Genomic DNA, 21775 nt, shown 5'->3' with positions numbered 1-21775 from the left:
CAAAATTATTGCTGATACATTTTGGGAGGGCAAAGTTTCAACAAAATTGACTGTTTTGCTAAGAGAAAAATTGTAACAAATCTTTTTATAATCCTCTTTCCCTACATCTGTCCCTTCCTCTCCTGCAGAGGAAACCTAAATCCGGATAAAGAGAGGTCCTGATTATAGGCAATGTCACGGACAAGATGAAAAGGGCGAAGGGATTGTCAGGACTTGTCTTTCAAAGTGTCAAGCTGTGTAAGGGCTTTTTCAGATTATTGGCCCCTTAAAGTGACTTAAGGGGCTCTAATGCAGCTTCTTTTGCTCTACTGTGGTGATATTTAGGTCACAATCAGGTGAATTTTCGAAAGAGAAGGGCGCTCATCTTCTGACACAAATCGGGAGGTGGGCATCCTTCTCGCAAGGTCGCCCAAATTGGCATAATTGAAAGCCGATTTTGGGCGCCCTCAACTGCTTTCCGTTGCGGGGACGACCAAAGTTCACCGGGGTGTATCGGTAGTGTAGCGAAGGCGGGACTGGGGCGTGCTTAGGAGATGGGCGTCCTCGGCCAATAATGGAAAAAAGAAGGGCGTCCCTGACGAACACTTGGGCGACTTTACTTGGTCCATTTTTTTTTACGACCAAGCATCAAAAAGGTGCCCGAACTGACCAGATGACCACCGGAGGGAATCGGGGATGACCTCCCCTTACTCCCCCAGTGGTCACTAACCCCCTCCCACCCTCAAAAAAATCTTTAAAAATACTTTTTTGCCAGCCTCAAATGCCATACTCAGGTCCATCTCAGCAGTATGCAGGTACCTGGAGCAGTTGTAGTGGGTGCAGTGTACTTCAGGCAGGCGGACCCAGGCCCATCCTCCCCCCACCTGTTACATTTGTGGTAAAAGTGAGCCCTCCAAAACCCATCGGAAACCCACTGTACCCACATGTAGGTGCCCCCTTCATTCCTAAGGGCTATGGTAGTGGTGTACAGTTGTGGATTTCGGGTTTTCGGGGGGGGGGGGGGTTGGGGGGCTCAGCACCCAAGGTAAGGGAGCTATGCACCTGAGACCTTTTTCTGAAGTCCACTGCAGTGCCCCCCCAGGGTGCCCGGTTGGTGTCCTGGCATGTCAGGGGGACCAGTGCAATACGAATGCTGGATCCTCCCTTGACCAAATGGCTTAGATTTGGTCGTTTTTGAGATGCGCGTCCTCGGTTTCCATTATCGCCGAAAACCAGGGACGGCCATCTCAAAAATGACCTAAGGACGACCATCTCTAAGATTGACCTAAATTTTATGATTTGGGCATCCCCGACCGTATTATCAAAAAGAAAGATGGATGTCCATCTTGTTTCGATAATATGGGTTGCCCCACCCCTTTACGGGGCCATCCTGCGAGGACGCCCTCTTGAAAACTTGGGCACCCCGTTTGATTATGCCCCTCTGTGGGTTACACAGTGATAAGATGCAAAACATGCAAATAAGTTGCCAGTCGTCATGCTAGGCAACATTTGGTACCCTATTTGTCAATTTCTTCTCAGAAGCATGGGAAATAAATCTCCTACTTATCCTCGACATGGCCCCTCTGAAGACAGGCTGAAGCATATTGGCATTTGTTGTATGGATTCCGACAACCATGTTACCTCCGTCTCACTAGTTGTATGGCACATGTGTTTGGTTACCATTAGGCTGACATCCATCACAAGCTCTGGATAAAATTGGAAATGTTACTGGAAAATAACAGGCATCAACTTAAATATATATTTCTCATTTTACATATAGGTTGTTCAAAGGTTTGGTTGAGTAATTATTTTCAATCCAGTAATTACTTCCTGGTGCGGCATCTACATGTGTAAATAGCAGTATTTACACATGTAGACTGCATACATATATAATGGTGATTTCAGAATGCTAATATTTACATGTGTCCTAAAGTGGGCATGGCTTGGTTGTGTAGGTGTTTCAGAACATGCACATTACGTGTGGCTCATTACTATATAAAAACCATTACCCGACTTGCAGTATGCACTCAATAAATCACATACCCAATGCTCCCAGTCCTGACTTTTTTGGGGTCCCCTCTATCACATCCCCCCTAAATCTGCTGATCACAATCCCAGCCATCACAACCTCCCCACCTCCTGATCACTCCCCCGAATCAAGACTCACCACCACCCAATCACACTCCACCTCCCCCCACCCCGGATCAAGATTCCTCCACCTCCAATCATACTTCCTCTCTGGATCAATGCTCCTGCCCACTGATCAAACCCACCCCTCCCTCCTGACCCTCCCCTTCATCAGCGAGGGCTTAAAGGTCCTGCATCTTTCCATATAAGTGCAAACGAAGCCTAAGTTTCAAAAATATGCTTGTATTGAGCAGCACTGCACAGAGGGATTAAGGAAAGTCACCCCTTTAGTGGTTGAAGTCTCCCCTCCCCCCTTGAATGTGAAACTGGGAAGGATCAAACTTGGTGACAGCTTATGAAATGGCTGACATAAACATTTATATTCTGCCACATAAATGTGTATGTAGGTACTTCAAAACATACAAGTTCATGTGCTGGCATATAGATGTTTATGTACTCATCCTGACCTATTGATATTGTAGATATTTATGTAAAATGAATTCACCCACCACACATAAATGGTACATAAACCTCCATTGTTCCATGTACAGTGATACCTTGGTTTTCATCGATAATCCGTCCGAAAACAATCGGCAAAATCCGAAACCGACGAAAACCGAGGCATTTATTTCCATAGGAATCAATGTAAATCCAATTAATTTGTTCTAGATACTCCAAAATACATACCAAAAACACATTTAAAAAAAAATAAGAAATTAATATAAAATGAATATAAAAGACTAATGTAAAGAATAAATGAACATTTAACATGGCACTCACCTTCAAACCCATGGACTTTCCCAAATCAACAATTGACTGCACCACATGTGTAGGGTCATCAGGGGAAGGCTTAAACCCTTCAAAATCTCTCTCATGAATGGTACACCAGTAAGGGCTTCACTTTACAATCACCACTAGCATTACCACACAACAAAAGAGTTAGCCTATCTTTCAGAGGCTTATGTCCTTGCAGTGCCTTTTCCTCCTGTGTAATGAACGTCATCTTTGCATTTTCTTCCAAAAGAGGCCAATTTCATCACAGTTGAAGACTTGTTGGGGGATGAATCCTTCAGCCTCTACGTAATCTTTGAATTCAGACACAATTTTTCGGCCCCAGACTTGTCTGAACTTGCACCTTCGCCATGCCTATTAACACTGTGTATTAGCACTCGCAATCAATAAAAAAAAGCACAAAAACACTGGTAAGCAATGGAATTGTTTGGCTAGATGCGCGGGGTGATGCTCACACAACGAGAAACAACGCCACACTGAGCAGGAGAATGCGTGGGTCGCCCTTTGGTTTTGCAAAATTAGCAGCGAGGTCAGGTGGGCACGCCGACAGAATCTGAGGCAACCAACAAAATCCGAGACAAATTCTTTGCAGAAAAAAATCGATGAAAACCGAAACCGACGATAACCGAAGTCAACGAAAACCGAGGTATTACTGTATTTTAGAACAGGCTCTATGTCAACAGACAAGTTGGACATTTCAGTTCCTATTTGAGTGTCTTTTCTAACATCCACCGCCACATATGGAGACCCTGTATTTTAGACCATTGTATGTCTAAGGGTTATTGTATTTCTAAAGGGGAAGCCCAATAAACTCTAAATATTTAGAATTTACCAAACAGAAACTACCACAAGACAAGAACAATTGACTTCTCACTTGTGGCTGTACCATAGAAATGCAGTATATCAAATGTATGATCCTCCCCTCCCCCCCCCCCCCCACATACATTTGCTAGCCATATTTGAAGTGAGCATTTTGCCAAAATGTATGCATGGCTCAGAGACGATGCAAAAGCCGATTGAAAAAATTTTAAAATACACCTAATCTTTGTACCACCCAAGCCACAACAAAATTACCCCTTCTCTAGTACACGTGTAAATATTAGCATTCTGCAATCACCTTTACACATGTAAGCAGTCTATATGTGTAAATGCTGCTATTTATATATATAAATGTTGCAGAAGGAAGTAATTATTTGATTGGAAGTAATTATTCAACCAAACCTTTTGAGCAACCTATGTATAAAATGAGAAATATGTTTCTAAGTTGATGCCTGTTATTTTCCAGTAACATTTCCAATTTTATCCAGAGTGCGTTATGGATGTCAGCCCGATGGTAACCAAACAAATGTCGGAAACAAAAGACAACAGAACACAAACAAGTCCCATGGGGTAGTAATGGCAGAACAGAAAGCGGGAAAAGGAAGAATGCTTGACAGGCGATGAGACAAACAATCAAACTTCATTACTGCAGAGTATAAGACTCGACACGGCACCTCGTTTCGGTACTGTAGTGCTTGCTTCAAGAGTCTGATGATGTTAAATTCTGCAGGACTAATTGCGACCAAATTCAACAATGTTAGAAGGTCTTTAAAAAGACTGTGCATGGATGGCTACTATACTTTCCAAATGTTAAAAGGTGCTGAAATAATGAGTCATCACAGAACATGCTTGGTGGAGAGCAATCGCCTGTCAAGCATTCTTCCTTTGCCCGCTTTCTGTTCAACCAAACAAATTTGCCATAGAACCGGTGAGACAGAGGCAACACCTCTGCCGGCATCCATACGATCACTACCAATATGCTTCAGCTGTCTTGAGAGGAATCATGTAGAGGACAAATAGTATATTCAATTTTTATGCCTCTTTGATGAAATTGACAGAGTTCTAAATCTTGCCTGCCATGACAACTGGCAACTTATGTCACAAGGAGGCAACAAAATAGACATCACACGACAATAGTTTCTAGACATTATGTCAGCCTTAAATGATAAAGGCAATGTGTAAGTTGATAATTGTTTCAATTAATCTGCTCATTTATTCATTCCTTACCAGCATCCTTTTTCTTGTCACGGGAAAGCTCATGGACCGTTGCACCTATATCTTTCCTCAAGCGCCTCACAATCTCATCCAGAGCAAATGTGTCGCCATAATCTAGGTTGATGAAGAATTGATACTCATCTTTGTTGAGACGAGATGGCCTGGACTCAATGTGGGTCAGGCTGATATCCTTCTCCTTTGGGAAGAAGAAACAATGTGAAATTAATCATAAGGATAATAGTGACAAGGGGGGGGGGGGGTAATTTAAAAAAAAAATGGCAGTTCTATAAGGTGTACCTAAAATTAGGTCCAAGTTACAGGCCAAAGTGGATAAAATAGTGGCATTTAACATGTGGAGTGGTGTCATTAATTGTCACACACATGCATTAGTGTTTTGGCGCTATTCTTTAACATTGGCGTGCATCTTGCATAGCATGTAACTGAAAGTGGGTCATACTTGTGGGCAGAGCATGGATGTGTCATGGGTGTGTCACCATGTGATGCGTACAATTTAGGGGCTACTCTTGGTTGTGTGCGCTCTATGATACACCAAGGTGTGGCACCTTACGCCAGCCATTGACGTGGCTTAATTTTGGCATGGCAAAGTGGCCATATGTTTGTATTCTGTAATGGGTTAGGGTGCCTCAATGTTATTTCGTAATTAATGCTAAGCTCACCCTATTGTAGCACCCAGAGGTGTAGCTAGGTCACCAGGGGAGCAGCCACTCCCCCAAACGGACTTCCGATGGTGCCTATTTTTCATGTGATCTGTTGCATTTAAAATATGCATCAGCACCATTGGTAGTCTGCTCTCTGCTCCCCCCACACCCTCAACCTGGCTACGCTACTGGTAGCATTATAATTTAGGTACACTATATAGGATTGGTCCCAAGTGTTTCAGCAGGTAAAACAGCATATTACATACAGAACTAGGTTTTAATAAAAATTTTCCTCATGTTATGCAAACAAACTTATGCACATAAGCTTACCCAGAATGAGAAGAAGTGTTCCTGGAGGTGGCACTATGGTGGATTTTTCACTTATATGTGCATATGCTCATAATCTATATGTGCACTGAAAAGCATACGGAAATATAAGTCCAATTTCAGGCCAATATTCAAAGGATTTATGCACTTAAGTTTGAGTTAGGCTCCTAAACTGACCTCTTAAAAAATTTACAAGGGCTGAATGCATAATTTTATACTCAAAACTTCACTAAACTCCTAAATTAGATGCCAAATAAATGGGTGGTAATAGAAGCAAATTTAGGGCATAGCCATGGGTGGGCAAAGGCCCATCCACTTTGGACTCAGGCCCACCCAGCAGCAGAACAGCAGTGATGTGGCTGATGGGGATCCCCAAGCTCTGCCAGCTGAAGACTCCTCGTATCTCTCCCTCCAGGAGATCGTGTGTGTGTGTGTGTGTGGGGGGGGGGGGGGGGGTTACTTACCACCACTCCCTCTCCCCTTCCCCTCGCCCCAGTACCTTTAAATCTTTTAGTTCTTTGCTGGCAGCATGCAGCACCACATTCCCCCTGCTTGCTCAAGCCCAAGTCTTCACTCTATCGCAACTTCCTTTTCATGGGACCATGAGTTACTGCTCACTGCTGACGAAGACCTAAAGGTACCTGGAGGGTTGGGGAGTATTCCCTGCAGCATGGCCATGCGGTAAGATTTATCTTACCGCATGGCCATTTTGGGGGGGAGCTATTTACCCACTGTGCTATAAAGGGCCCTGGTGCACAGGAAAAATGGTTACCGCAGGGCCATTTTTCCGGCAGCTTAGTAAAAGGACCCCTCAGTGCTGGAGCCTGAACATGGCCTGGTGTTGAATTCTGAGGATAGTGTTGGCAGCAGTCTGTAAAATACTGATCGCCACTGGCTGAATAATGGGCCCAGAATTTCTAACGATAAGTGATTTCTGACTAAATATATTAATTAAGGGCCTTCTCATGTTCTGTCTATGAAAAAGATTATTGAACTAGACCTTTTGCAAGTATGCCATTACAGTTTTCCATTTGTTATACTCTCACAGGACAAGGCTCAACTTAACATCTCATACGGTGTCAAAGTTGGTTATCTGAACAAATCCTGGGCTTTAACATACTTCCATGCACTTGATTGATTATAGCTTCTCCCCACCCCTCCACCCTGACATTATTGGTGAATTTAGGTTGGTTGGGCACCAGTACAAGAAGCTGAAAAGGTCAAAAGCACATTCACCAACTGTTGCTCACAGAGAATGTCAGCCCAGTTTGAGTGGCTGAAATGCAAAGAATAGATTAACTATGTTAAAAGCCCTGGAGACAATTTGTTTTACTTCTATAAGTTTCTGAACTGCGCAAAGCCGTCCTTTTAATTATATTATGGAATACCATTAGTTTGGTTATGAATACTGGAGACTGAACTTTTCTGGACAGAAGATTTATTCAGTATGTAGTGGTAACCTTTAGAGGGCTTGTTGTTAATCTTGGCTCTTATCTAATCATCTTTGCTGATCATTCAGTGAAATACAACATGCACCATCATCTCGTAATAGGGTTAGCAGAACATGGAGACCCCCTAAACTCATGGCCCTATTAAATTTTCTAACAGTTATCTAATTACAAACTAAGACACAAAGGCAGGGTTTCTGTTAACTTAATGAAGATTTTTTTTTTTTGTAGTTCGATAACCTCCTTTATTTTTGAAAACTATATAATTTATTCACAAAAATGACAATACATCCCTTAAATCATGAATTTCATGGAGTCCTTTTACAAAGGCGCGCTGAAAAATGGCTTGTGTAGTGTAGGTGCGGGTTTTGGGCACGTGCTGATCCATTTTTTAGCGCGCCTGTAAAAAAGGTCTTTTTAAATTTTTTTTGCCTAAAATGGATGTGTGGCAAAATGAAAATTGCAGCGAGTCCATTTTGGGTCTAAGACCTTACAGCCAAGTTAGCCCGCGTTGAGCTTACCGATGCTTTGTAAAAGAGACTCTTAGCAATATTTTAAAACTTACCCCCCACCCCCACCCCCACACACACACAAAATTTAAGCATCACAACAAGTGTTGGATTTAAATGCCAGCCATACATTTAAATCTAAACTTAAATATTCACCACCAGCTGATCCCCAAATATTGGTGCTGAATATTCACGCATGGAGCGACTGCCAGAGTTCATATGCAGCTGCTAATATTCAGCTATCTAGGTGCCATGGACTACTCTGGCACTACCTGCGTAGCACCGGGGCAATTAAAGGAAAATTTCAGCCCGCAATATCTAGGAAATGCCACTGAAAATCAGCAGCTGGCCTCGATGAGTGACACTTGCAGGTTGGAGCTGCTTCTGCCCAGGTAGAATAACGGATGCTTATTCTTTTTAACTCTAGGGTCTGGTATTCAAAGGATTTATTCTCCTAAATCTGAGGTCCTTTTACCATACCATCAGTAGATACTAGAGAAGTCTAAGGTCGGATACGGACAACTGACTTCTATCTCATGCCTAGTGCTGATTATCTTCAGAACAAGACTGAAGCATGCAGGGGCGTAGCTACGGGTGGGCCTGGGTGGGCCTAGGCCCACCTAATCTCAGCTTAGGCCCACCCAGTTTGCCCTGACAGGCGCCAGACTGCATTGGGAGTGGACACTGGACAGCCCTTTAGTTCTGCCGTAGTTCGCAGAAAAGCAGCAGCTCTCCTGTCCTCACTCGTGTTTATTATTTTTTTTTGTGTGTATGGGTTGGGTCCACTCCAGGGAAGTCGGTCGCTCTAGCGTCACATCGCTGGTGCTGCTGCTTTCACTTCGACGTCGGCCTCACTAGCGTCACACATCGCTGCTGCTCTCACTCCGATGTCGGCCTCACTGTCAGGGCCCTGCCTTGCTTTGCCCCAAGCGCTCTTGCGGCGTGCACACCAGCGCCGCAGGAAAACAATCTGCCGTCAGTGCACTTGCGTGGCAGTCCTCAATGTCAGTCGCCCTCACTCTCAGGGTTCTGCCTTGCTTTGCCCAGCTCTCGTGGCGCGCACACCAGTGCATAGCATGTAACTGCATGGCTCCTTCTCACTGTCCATCACCCTTGCCTTTCCTTGCTTGCCCCCCAGTGTCCCCGTGTTGCGCACACTAGCGCCACAGGAAAAATCAGCCAGAAGTTTCGCGGCTTTCTTGAGAATAGTGCTCTATGGCGAGTCTGCTGCTGCAAAACGTGCACACTGCACACAAATTTGGAAAACTGAAGCCCAGCTCCTCAGGTAAAATACCTATCTTTGTTTTGAACATGTACAGTGTAGTGGTGATGGTGGGCTCTTCACTGCTTAGGGAAAAAAAGGTATATTTAATCATTAAATATACCTTTGGTTTCCCTAGGCAGTGAAGAGCTCACCCCCACCCAGAAACCCACCAACAATGAATTTTAATGTTAGTTGGTTTCTGGGTGGGGGTGGGCTCAGTTCCCAGGTTAAAATAAAAAAAGGTACAGAAGGGAAGGGCTGAATCTGGCTATGGGGATGGCCTTATGTCTGGTCAAGTTTGATATGGCATAAAGTAACTATAATCAAAAATACTGTTTTTTTTTCATTAAGTATGTATGTGGTTTATATTGATACAGGGCAGCTGTTGGGCAGACTACTTAGAAATCCATCATCAAGTGTATTCTAAGGCATTTTTTGTAGTATCCCAAGAAACACTACTCATACCTATTTACATAGTGCCCACCCATATTAGCTCTGGGCCCACCCAAAATGTCAAGTCTGGCTAAGCCACTGGAAGCATGTGAAAAAAAAAACAACAACAAATAAACCTAGCACACTCCATGCAGATCTGTGGAGAAAGATTATTTATTTGGAGCTGTCAACTCAGCACCTTCTATCTTCAGAGGACAATTTCTTTTTCTTCTTGTTTAGTGGGGAAGAAAAGCAGTGTTGCACAGATGATGTTTAATGCTGTAACAGAGGCAGAGGCATGACGATAGAATACGGGTTGCTTACTTTCCTCTGTTTTCTTCCAAATAGATTGTGCAAGAATTTTCTGGAGGTGGATCTCAAATCTGAATTCCTATAGGCTGCCTCAAACCATCACATTACACAATATGTTTGACTGTGGCCTGCAGTCCTTCTAGCAATCGCCTGCCTGACAAAGCGCTTTCAAAAGCCATCTGAAATGTATTTTCACAAGATGCACGACCACCCCTCAAAAGAACAAAACACGCAGAGAGAAACACGGAGCTGAAATAGGAAGAAAAGAGTTGCAACATTTTTAGATGGTGCATTTTCATCATGCTGAATTCTTGCCTGCAAACGGCAAAATAGGCCAACGAGGATAGTCATAATTTATTAGACTAACTCTCACTTATTCAAAGCTTGCTTCCATTCTGTCAGCGCTACTAAAGAACTAAGAACATTGCATGATTTTTTTTTAATTCATTTGTTTGTCCCACATTTCACATTCTGTTTAAAGATATATGGGACCCTATTTTAAGGGCAATATTTTCTGTTCTGTATCTAAGGCAACAACAATAAAAGGCAAAATTAAAAACAAAATCATTTTTTGGAAATAGAGCCTCTTGGAAGCGTCTTGCAGCTAAAGTTATTTTTCAGTAATAATATACATCCTAAACTTGTATAGGGCTTGGTTCAGAAAACAAATGTATTTTAGAAAAGGTTCACTGGTATTAATCCGCAAACGAACCTTTTCCAGAGATGGGAAGGCGGTAGAACGAGAGGACATGAAATGAGATTGAAGGGGGCAGACTCAAGAAAAATGTTAGGAAGTATTTTTTCACAGAGAGAGTGGTGGATACTTGGAATGCCCTCCCGCGGGAGGTGGTGGAGATGAAAATGGTAATGGAATTCAAACATGCGTGGGATAAACATAAAGGAATCCTGTTCAGAAGGAATGGATCCTCAGAAGCTTAGCGGAGATTGGGTGGCAGAGCCGGTGGTGGGAGGCAGGGCTAGTGCTGGGCAGACGTCTACGGTCTGTGCCCTGAAAATGGCAGATATAAATCAAGGTAAGGTATACACAAAAAAGTAGCACATATGAGTTTATCTTGTTGGGCAGACTGGATGGACCGTGCAGGTCTTTTTCTGTCATCATCTACTATGTTACTATGAACCTGGAGCCTTTTGGAATATACCTAAGGAGTTTCAGGAAGAAAAAATGATTTATTTCCTGCAATGCACATTATTAAAAATATGCATAAAACAAAGTGGTATCACTCACAACTATAAGTACTTCTCTGTGAAAATAATGGATTTTGCAAAACTGTAGTCCAGTTGGACCCAAGTAAAGAAGCAAGTGTCAAAAATCAAATTGTTTTGCATTTTGAAGTTGTTTTTTTATGCTTCCTGTAAGCCCTGCAAGCTCATAAAAGTGGTTATTAAATCCAATACAGGTGTAAAGGGGGAGCCAAGATGGCATTAGGAGAAAATGTGTGACGACTGAGTTTCTGTTAGCTTTCTTTTTGGCCAGTGGTGCTGCCTAATGGAGAATCAGAAATGCAATTCCTGCACTTGCCATCTGGGGGTGGGGGGTGGGGGTTCTATGTTTTAATTGGTCCAGACAACATTGGTCAGAGGAGGCCCCTCTGCTTGTGGAGGTGTTGCTGCTATTTCAGCAGGTTTGGCAAAAGAAGTCATGAACCTTAATGCAGATTGGTTCTCATTGAGCCACAAGCTAAGGCTGGCATCTTTGAGTCCTGGAAGCATTATAGGCATTGGGGCAGTGTGGGGTAGCCACGCAGTGAGGAGAGCCACTGGAGATCCAGCAAATTTCAATTTGGGTGGCTTTACAGTGGGAAGAAAATCTGCCCCAGGTCATTGTGCAGTTGGAAGGTTCCTTCCTTCTCCATTAAGGTAAAATTTGCTTTCGGTGAGATGGAGAAATCATCGCTAGTTACTATGGATGCCTTATGAGATACCATCAGAACCCTGGATATATATTTCAGTACTGTTTTTAGTGTATTACATGTGAAGTTTGGCAAAGTGATGAATAAGTTGGACCTACATGAGAGAAGTTAGCCCAGCAAGATAACAATTGGAAACCCTTGAGCAGCAAATGGGAGAAACTCGGGGTCCTTTCACTAACGTGCTCTGAAAAAGGGACTGTGGTAGTGTAGGCGCAGGTTTTAGGTGCGTGTCAATCCATTTTTCAGCGTGCCTATAAAAAGGCCTTTTTAAAATTTTTGCCAAAAATGGATGTGCAGCAAAATTGCCGCACGTCCATTTTGTATCTTAGACCTTAGCGCCAGCCATTGACCTAGTGGTAGACTCACATGGAAACTGGGTGTTAATGACCTATGTGTGTCAAATGCCACTTGGCCCGTGTCCGATGCATGCTTCCAAAAATAAACATTATTTTTGGACGCGCATATCGGACACAGACCAAAAATGAAATTACCGCAAGAGCCACATGGTAGCCGTGCAGAAACTCCATTTTGGTGCGCATTGGGCACGGCTTTGTAAAAGGGCCCCTAAGAGTTTTGAATTGGTATTCATAAGAGAGAAGGAGGTTTGGGGCCTTAAGGTGGAGCATATGGATAATCTGCAGATTAGAAACGACTAGAGACTTTTAAATTTACCCAAATCTCCACTTATGCCTCCTGTAGTCATGGTCTGGAGATATCTTCAGGAGGTTCTTTTGATTCCACCTGAGTCTATGGTGCTCATTTTTAAAGCAGGTGGATGCCTCAAAATGCCTGAAAATAAACATCTATCTGCTAAAAATGTCCAAATTCCAATTTTGGAAAGCAAGAATTTGGATATTTCACACTGCAGTTCATCCACATAACAAGGGGGTGTGTTGTGAGCATGTTTTGGGCAGGACTATGGAGTGCCCAAAAGTAGAACGTAAAAAAGCGATTTTCGAATGGGAATAAACATTCATGTCTGAAAAGAACGTTTTATATAGACCTGCTTCAGTCATGTCCAAGTTACTAAAAGGTGCTCAGATTGAGCAGCTGACCACTGGAGGGATTAAGGCATGACCCCTCCTCCATCCCCCAGTGGTTACTGTCCCCCTCCCTCTCCCCTGGACATGAAATGGGATAGGAAAACCAGATTCTGTGTCAGTTGCAGATATTATGACCATTCTGAACAAAACAGCAGGCAGGTCAGAGAATTAGCCTAGTGGTTAGTACAGTGGATTGTAATCCAAAACGTAAGGGTTTGGGTCCTACTGTAGCCAGGGCCGCCGAGAGACTAGGCCGGGCCCGGGGCAAGGCCGCCCCGCCTCCGCCCCCTGCTGCCCCACCTCCGCCCCCCCCGCCGCTGCCGCCCCCGTCGCTCCCCCTGCCACTGCAGCCCCCCCCCCCCCACCACCGCTGCAGTCCGCGGTCTCACCTGCCTGCCTCCTCAGCTCCGGGCCCCATTCAAAGCAGCAGTCGCAGATCGCATCTCTTATGGCCTTCCCTCCCTGTGTCCCGCCCTTGTCATCTTGGTAGTGGTGTTATTCCAGCGGAGCAGGAGCATCAGGCTGCAAAGCCACAGCCTGATACTACCGGGCTGGCAGAGCTGGGTCACCTCTGGATATGCCCCCCCCAAAGGCTATACAGGCACCATACCCCCCCCCCATGTCCAAGCCCCCCATTCCCCCTCCCCCACTTCCCAAATAACCTCAACCCCTCAAAGGCTACTTTTTCACCATTGCTGTTCCAGGGGGGCTCTTTGAGTAGAAGTGATGCCCAGTCATTCCTGCGCGGTCTGGTGCCAGTCACAAAATGGGACCCCTAGTGATAGCCTTGTGCAACTATCGCTAGGGGCCAAAATTTCTGTATAATGAAACATGACCTCCAGCGGTAGTTGCATGAGATTACTGCTAGGGGCAACATTTTGCGACCAGAACTGGACTGGGCAGGAGCAACTGGGCAGACCTCTCCCCCCCCCCCAGACCATCAATGGTGAAAGGTAACCCTTTGAAGGGGTCAAGGGCTATGTTGGAAATGGTGGGTGAGGCATGGAGAATGGGGGACTAGGACTTTGTGGGAGATGGTCAGGGTTTGAGCTTGAGGGCCATAAGCTGGGAGGGACCCTGCTCTGCTGGCCTTGGAACATCAGGCCGCAGCTTTGCTGTCTGATGCTCCCAGATGGTGAAATAACCCCAGCAAAAAGTTGGGTTATTTTACCATGACTTGCAGTGGATCATCGCAAGTCGCATTAGGGTATTTTCATAGTAATGTGATGCATACCTGCATTTGCATGTTTTGCGTCTCATTACTCTGTAACCCGGGTACTTAAATATTGCTGTGGTAAATTAGGTCAAGCTCTGTTAGAGCCCTTTAAGTCACGTTAAGGGGCAAATAATGTGACCTAAAGCCCTGACACAGCTTGATTACATCCCCTTTAAGTTGGGTTATTTTACCACAGGCTGTGCTATTTTAACACAAGGTCTCATTGTATAAAATGGGACCTTAGCACGACTTGTGGTAAAATAACCCATCTTAATGGTAGCCTATGTTGACAATTTCCTCCTTTAAGCTGTTCAATTTCACACGTATGACTTCAGTCTCTTGTTACAGAGCAAAGTAATCCATGAAAGGCCTACAGAAATCATTTTGAAATTTAGTTCCTGAAGCAAGACCAAGGCTACACTGACAATGTCCACTATCCCTTGAGCAATGTTTGACCAGCAAACAAATAGTTGAGGTACAACTAGGATACAAATATTTGCGGTGTGACTCATGAATTCTCCTCTGTATCAAAAACCTAGAAAAAGTACAGCTTCGTGTTTCTCAAAAACATGTAACTTTTTGTGTACAGCGCTGTTCTGTATGTTGACCTAAGGCCCGATCAGTAGCGTAGCCAGGAATTTTCGACAGGGGGTGCATTTCCCTCCCATCTCCCTCCCATTGCATCTCTCCCTACCCTTCCCTTCCCTACCCCCTCCCATCCATCCCTTTAGCCCGGAATCAGCCTTACCCTTCTCTTCTCCTCCATCACTCCCTGTAGCCTGACACTGAACACACACACCTTGATTGGAATCACCACTGGGCCCAATATTCAGCCCGCAGTGGATATGGAATGGCTGCAGCAGATATTCAATGCCAGGGCATATGTATCTAGGTATGCCCGCTGACCCAGAAGTTAATGGGCACCGGCCAACATGCTGACTGGTGCCTGGTTAATTCAGTGCATAAAGTTAGGACAGCTGATTTCCTATTGCAACTTATGCGAGTACTTAGCCAGTTAGCGGACTGAAAGCCACCCCTAACCAAGTAAGTTGACGCTCCACCCTAAATTCTGCTCCCGGCCTAGAGCCCACCCCTAACCAATCCAGTTAGTGGGCATATTCAGCAGCACTAAACAGTTAAGTGGGACTGAACATTGGCATTGCCTCGCTCAGCGAGGTTTAACTAGACATGAGCCTCATCTGCTCTGTTGAACCCTTTTGAATATCGACCTCCCCCCCAGTGGCTCTTTCTTACTGCATATAAAAACATATAACAGTAACAAATGATTACCTCAAACAGGCGCAGCACTTTGGCCAATGCGCCCACTTCTTCCTTCAAGGACACAATCAAAGATATCATACCATTTTTCTGGGTGCTCTCTTCAATGTACATGGATTCCTAAATATTAAAAAAAAGGAAAAAATTGGAAAATAATCTTGATTTTAGTCTTTATTTTGTTCCTGTTTTCACTTCACGTTAAAATAATGTATTGATAGCACCCAACGGTGTGTGAAGATGTACAAATAGTATTCATTTTCAAGGAAATTGTTTTTTATTGGTACTTCAGTTTCCAAATACTTCTACAGAACTCTTAAATGTTAATAAAAAACAAAATGACAGTTTTGTTTCAAATATTAACCCAATAATCATTGAAGTATGGTTAAAGATTTTGAAAAATTGCCTTTGTGAAGCAAATTATGATCCCTTTTTACTAAGGCGTACTCACGTTTTTAGCGCGTGCTAAAATTGGGCAAGCGCTAAACATTAAAGACGTCAATGCATTCTTATGGGCGTCTCTTAACATTTAGAGCGCTAAAAATATGAGCGTGCGTTAGTAAAAGACGCCCTATATGCAGATTTACTGTGGGTTTATAGTTAATGAGCTGCTTTGCATAAGTTTTCATCATTAATTATTATAGGCCCTTATATTGAAGTGAGTTAGATTTTGCAGTTATCATACCTTAACGCAAAATAAAGTGCAGTGAGTACAAATCTAACATGGCAACTATTGGTGGGGGGAGGGGCAGTATGTCCTTAGCAGTTCCCACATTAAAAATGTCCATTAGCACACGGTACTGTGGTCATAATTAACACAGATGCACTTAGTACCTCCTATTTAGGCAAAAATGCCCTTATATAGAAGCATTACTGCAAGACTACTGCTAGGGGTCATTGGCACCATTTTGGATGATTGCGATGGTGGAGGAAGGAGCAACAAGGGTTTGCTGCTGCCCCAACCACTATACACCAGAGATTCTATAACATCTCCAAAATTCATCCCTTCCTTTCATCTACACTCTCATTACCTCACTCTTAGATTGCTGCAACTTGCTTCTCACACATCTCCCACTAAATCATCTTTCTCTCCTTCAATCAGTTCCAAACTTTGCTGCATGACTTATTTTCTGCCAGTTTTACTACACCCACATAACCCTCTGTTCAAGTCACTTCATTGGAGGAGAAGCCTAGTAGTTAGTGAAGTGGACTTTGATCCTGGGGAACTGAGTTCAATTCCCACCGCAGCTCCTTGTGAGTCTGGGCAAGTCACTTAACCCTCCATTGCCTCTGGTACAAAATAAGTACCTGAATATATGTAAACCACTTTGAATGTAGTTGCAAAAACCTCAGAAAGGCGGTATATCAAGTCCCATTTCCCTTTCCCCCTTTCCCTTATGACATCACAATATCAGAAGTGAGCCAAGTATCGGCAATCAAGCCATTGTGACATCACTGATGAGGGTGGCTCTTATTGGTGGAATGAGTGGAGGAGTAGCCTAGTGGTTAGTGCAATGAACTTTGATCCTGGGGAACTGAGTTCAATTCCCACTACAGCTCCTTGTGACTTTGGGCAAATCACTTAACCCTCCATTGCAAAAACCTCAGAAAGGCGGTATATCAAGTCCCATTTCCCTTCCCTATCCATTCTGCATCTCATTACTATGTACTGTGGGGTGACTTCTTTAATGGGTCAGTGCCCTTTAAGGAGCAAATAATATGGGTTCTTATCCTAACACAATGTGATAACTTCCCCCCTAAGATGAATACATACATACTCAAGGTTAGCTTATTTTCTAGTCAAATGTAACACATTACAAATTGCAAAGAATCCATTGACAATTTCATCTGTGGCAGAGTCTACCAAGGAAAAGAGAAAAACAACACATTTTCTTTCTCTAAGTGAGGATGTGTCTAGGGGAGGCATTCTGGTTAAAGTACACATTATATTCTGTATCGCTGTGAAATGCAGTAATCACCCCTCTTTCCACATTGCCATTATGTAGCGGCTAAGATGGACAATGATGGGCTTAGCTTATGGTTCACTGATGCATGATTCCATGCAGGGCCACCGAGAGAGAAAGCTGGGCCTGAGGCAAGCAATTTTCATGGCCCCATCACTGCCCTTCCCCACCGCCGCTGATCCCCCTCGCCGCCACCATTGTCGCTGCTCCCCAGCAATGCCAACACCACCCCTCTCCCACAGCAGTGAACCAGAGAGAGAGTGCTCTGCCAGCTACAGGTCCTTCTTCTTGCCGCATCCCACCTCCAGTGAAGTAACTTCCTGTTTCCGCATAGGCAGGACGCGACAGGAAGAAAGACCTGCGGCCGGCAGAGCATTCTCTTTTGATTTCTGGCGCTGGGTCCCCCTTGGAGGCTAGGCCCAGGGAATCTTGCCCCCCCTCTCGGTGGCCCTCATTCCATGTCCTGTTCAACAACAATATAGACTGGCATGATACAGTTACAGAAGTGCTTCACTGGATCTCCAGGAGATCAGCTCTACCTTCTAACTCAATTTATTGTGATCTGCCAATCAATATGATTGAGCATATCACAGCGATATAGCCCCAGATTCTATAAAGGGGGCACAAATTTCCACATCCACATTTGAGAATGATTTTGAGATGTTCACACAACTAAATTGGGAAACTAACCAATTAACATCAATAATTGGGTGATAACAATCAATTATTGAGGTTACTTGGCACCATCTTGCTACGCTTTGTAGCGCATCACCGTACTGATTTCCCAATGCGTCTTGACTTATCTCTCCATAAAATTGGTCTTCACATGAGAAATGGAATAAAATGCTAGAATTTTGATATTTTGGTGTAGTTTATGCATTTCATACCATAGGAGCCAGATGAGCAAACTCCTTGACTATGCCCAGGAAGGGATAATTTTCATTGGGTTTAGCACCCCAATCATTTTGAAAAGTCAGCTCCTAGGTTTTACACTATTTTCCATGCCAAAAACACTGCTGTGAAGTCATGTCACAGCTTAGTACATCATCTTATTTACTTTTCATGTTATTCCATTACTCCATACATACTAATGTAGACAAAGAGGGGCATAATCGAAAGGGGCACCCAAGTTTTCCTGAGGACGTCCTTCCAGGATGTCCCAGTGAAGGGGCGGGGAAACCCATATTAAACAAGATGGACGTCCATCTTTCGTTTCGATAATACGGTCGGGGATGCCCAAATCTTGACATTTAGGTCGTCCCTAGAGATGGTCATCCTTAGACTTGGTCGTTTCAGATTTTCGGCGATAATGGAAACTAAGGACGCCCATCTCAGAAACGACCAAATGCAAGCCCTTTGGTCATGGGAGGAGCCAGCATTTGTAGTGCCTTGGTCCCCCTGACATGCCAGGACACCAACCGGGCACCCTAGGGGGCACTGCAGTGGACTTCCCAAATTGCTCCCAGGTACATAGCTCCCTTACCTTGTGTGCTGAGTCCCCAAAACCCACTCTCCACAACTGTACACCAGTACCATAGCCCTTATGGGTGAAGGGGGCACCTAGATGTGGGTACAGTGGTTTTCTGGTGAGTTTTGGAGGGCTCACATTTACCACCATAAGTGTAACGGGGGGGATGGGTCTGGGTCCGCCTGCCTAAAGTGCACTGCACCCATTAAAACTGCTCCAGGGACCTGCATACTGCTGCGATGGAGCTGAGAATGACATTTAAGGCTGGCACAGCGATTGTCCTGTGCCCTGCCCTCCCATGCATGTCCAGCGATTCTGCCCTCCCCAGCGATTCTCCTCTGCCCTGCCCTCCCATCCATGTCCCGCGATTCTCTCCTCTCCTCCCATCCCATCCATGTCCCATCAATTATCCTCTGCCCTGCCCTCCCCTCACCTCGATGTCCCGCGATCCTGTCCTCCCCTCCAGCGTTCTGTTGCCTTCACTTGCTTGCCTTGCGTTGGTAACATCCCGACGTCAGCTCGCCTCCAGCGTTCCCTTCCCTCTCACTGTTCCGCCCTCCTCTGATGTCATTTTGTCTTTACGCGAGGGCGGGACAGTGAGAGCGAAGGGAATGCTGGAGGCTTGCTGACGTCAGGATGTTACGAACCCAGACAGACAGCCAGCCGTAGAACATTGACGGTACAAATTATTATATTAGATTAGCATAAAGGCTCATTGGCATGCTGACACTTTGGCACACCCACTTGCAGCAGGTCAATGGCTAGAATAAGCTGGCATGCCAAAGTACGGCATGCAGCATACGCAACTCATAGTAATCAATAAGTTGTGAGCATCACGTGGTGACATGCCCATTGCCCACCCATATTCTGCCCATGTGTATGCCTCTTCGCAGTTATATGTCGGTGCATACTTTATAGAATAGCACCTGGCACTTACGTGCAAAAATGCCAACGACTAGGTATTCTATAACCTACAAGTGTATTTGGTGCTTAATATTAGGCATCAGCTTAGAACTTCCCTTTTAAAGAGGAGCTGCAGGCAGGTGAACAATTAAAAGGACGGGCAGAGAGATCATCAGCAGATGAAAAGGCTTCCCAAACCCTGCAATTGATAGGCACCAACATTTCAAAAATAATTGGAGATGTTGAACACAATACAAATGACCCCTTCCTGGGCACAATGAAGGATCTCGCTCAATAGTGAGGGTGCTCAGCACCCATTGGCACTCACAGAGTTGGCTCATATGCCAAGGAAGACAGCTGAGCAGTAGGAAGTGGGGAATGAACAGTGTGAGATGACAAGGGATGAGAGGATGTAGGCACTGTTCCCTCTAAGCTGGGTGGGAGTCCTCCAACTGCATTGCTGCCAGTGTGTGTGTGTGTGTGGGGGGGGGGGGGGGGGGGCTTCAATATTGTGCCTTATATCACTAGGGAGAGGCAAATTCCCTGGAGTCCTGGAGAACTTGTCTGTTTGTCACTATTGAGAATGTGATAGTCAAACAGCGCCTTCTACTGGCAGGACTATAGGTGGAGGACTCCCACTCAGCTTAGAGGGAACATTGGATGTAGGAAGGTGAATGTGTCTCCTTCCTACATCCCCTCCCTCTCCTTCTCACCCACACACCCCTCAGCAACTGCAAGATGTGCTTTGGGGTAAGCTACATCCACCCATTATCCCCAAGCCCACATATCCATCATTCTCACTCACATCCTCCCACCACACACAGCCAGCAACTGCAAACACATACCAGGGAAGCTCTTGTGAAAAAAGACACACAAGGAACTATAAACAGGTATTCCAGTTAGGCTCTGATCAAAGCTAGTCGAGAACTATAATGTTAGTTCGATAAAAAGGTATCATCTTACATATTTGTGTGCATGTTTATTGGTTAGCTTTTATTTCTGTGCATTCAAGTCGACTGAAATGGCAATCGCGATGCTTTACCACGGACATGTCGGTTATGGAGTCATTAAAAACACATTCTAGAATTGCCATCTAGTACAAGACTTATTTAACCTTTTTTTTTCTTTTTCAGTAACATGCTTTACCAAGAATGACTGTTTTAAACTTTTGTGGTGAATAAAATCATTTTTTTTATAAAAGATTTTTTTTTTGTGATTTCCTTCCTTTATCTAATCTACTCCATGTTTGTCATATATGTCGTTCCTGCATATCAGTATGTGTTGACCAGATTGTAGCACGCCAAAGTCTAATACAAAACATAAGACTTAAACATAAGTAGAGCGTCCATTCCACCATAATAAAACTAAGTTCCAGTGGAATTATCATACACTGGCATATGTAAGTGTTGGGTTTTCCCCACACAGATTTCATGAAATTAATTCTGTAGGTTTATCTTCAAGCACACAAGTTTAGGACCTCTGTTTCTCCCCCTCACCGCTAGCCTCTGGAGCAGCCGATTATTGGTGTACCTGGGTTGCACTTTGCATTCTGCCACTGTCTCCCCAAACTGCACATGCTTACCTTAGAACACACCCCGTTCATTTTGCAGGATTCTGCATCCATGTCTTTGGTGCATCCATTTCTGCATCCGTTCTGCATCCATTCTGCATCCATTTCATTTGCTCCCTCTGCACCTCTGGAAATGAACTTTGACTTGTTTGTTCTGAGGCTGATGTGTGCTGCTGGTCCACGGAGGTTTTTGAAATGGAAGCTGATAACCTGGATCACTCCCTACACCTTCAGCGAGTGAGGGGCGTTTTCATCATGTGTTCCCAGTGGTTGATTCCACCCACCTCTTCTAGCTCCCAGTCTCCAGCCACACACGTGGTTCTCATCAGAGCTCCAGGGTCTCACACCACCCAGCTTTGATCTTTCGAAAGCTGCAAAAGCAAACATGTGTTGGACATTTGTGAGCAGGAAGGGAACATTGTTTTAATAAAACGTAATCTTGGGGAGGGCTTTTCCCTCCTAATATGAACATGAAGAGTTGGTCATGTAAAGTCTTTTTCAAGCCCAGTACTATGCTAAATA

At 44.5% G+C, this 21775-nt stretch overlaps 1 protein-coding gene across 2 annotated transcripts in view; it reads right to left on the bottom strand.

Moving 5' to 3' along the window:
* The window catches only part of PAH (phenylalanine hydroxylase), a 75271-nt gene extending 53800 nt beyond the window's left edge, over positions 1 to 21471 (bottom strand). The window contains exons 1-4 of one of the 2 annotated variants that reach the window (XM_030214397.1): positions 21365 to 21466; positions 21266 to 21318; positions 15364 to 15471; positions 4945 to 5128 (exon numbers count right to left, since the gene is read on the bottom strand). In XM_030214397.1, coding sequence (XP_030070257.1) covers positions 4945 to 5128; positions 15364 to 15471; positions 21266 to 21307 — 334 coding nt within the window. In that variant the 5' untranslated portion in view covers positions 21308 to 21318; positions 21365 to 21466. Of the gene's footprint in view, positions 1 to 4944; positions 5129 to 15363; positions 15472 to 21265 lie in introns of both variants that reach the window. The other variant, XM_030214396.1, reaches the window with a different exon arrangement.
* Between the last annotated feature and the right edge of the window lie 304 nt (positions 21472 to 21775).

Source organism: Microcaecilia unicolor, chromosome 9, assembly GCF_901765095.1.
Source record: "Microcaecilia unicolor chromosome 9, aMicUni1.1, whole genome shotgun sequence".
NCBI classification, from domain to species: Eukaryota; Metazoa; Chordata; class Amphibia; order Gymnophiona; family Siphonopidae; genus Microcaecilia; species Microcaecilia unicolor.
Note: the sequence above shows the minus strand (reverse complement) of the source record. Positions and strands in the feature narration are given on the sequence as shown.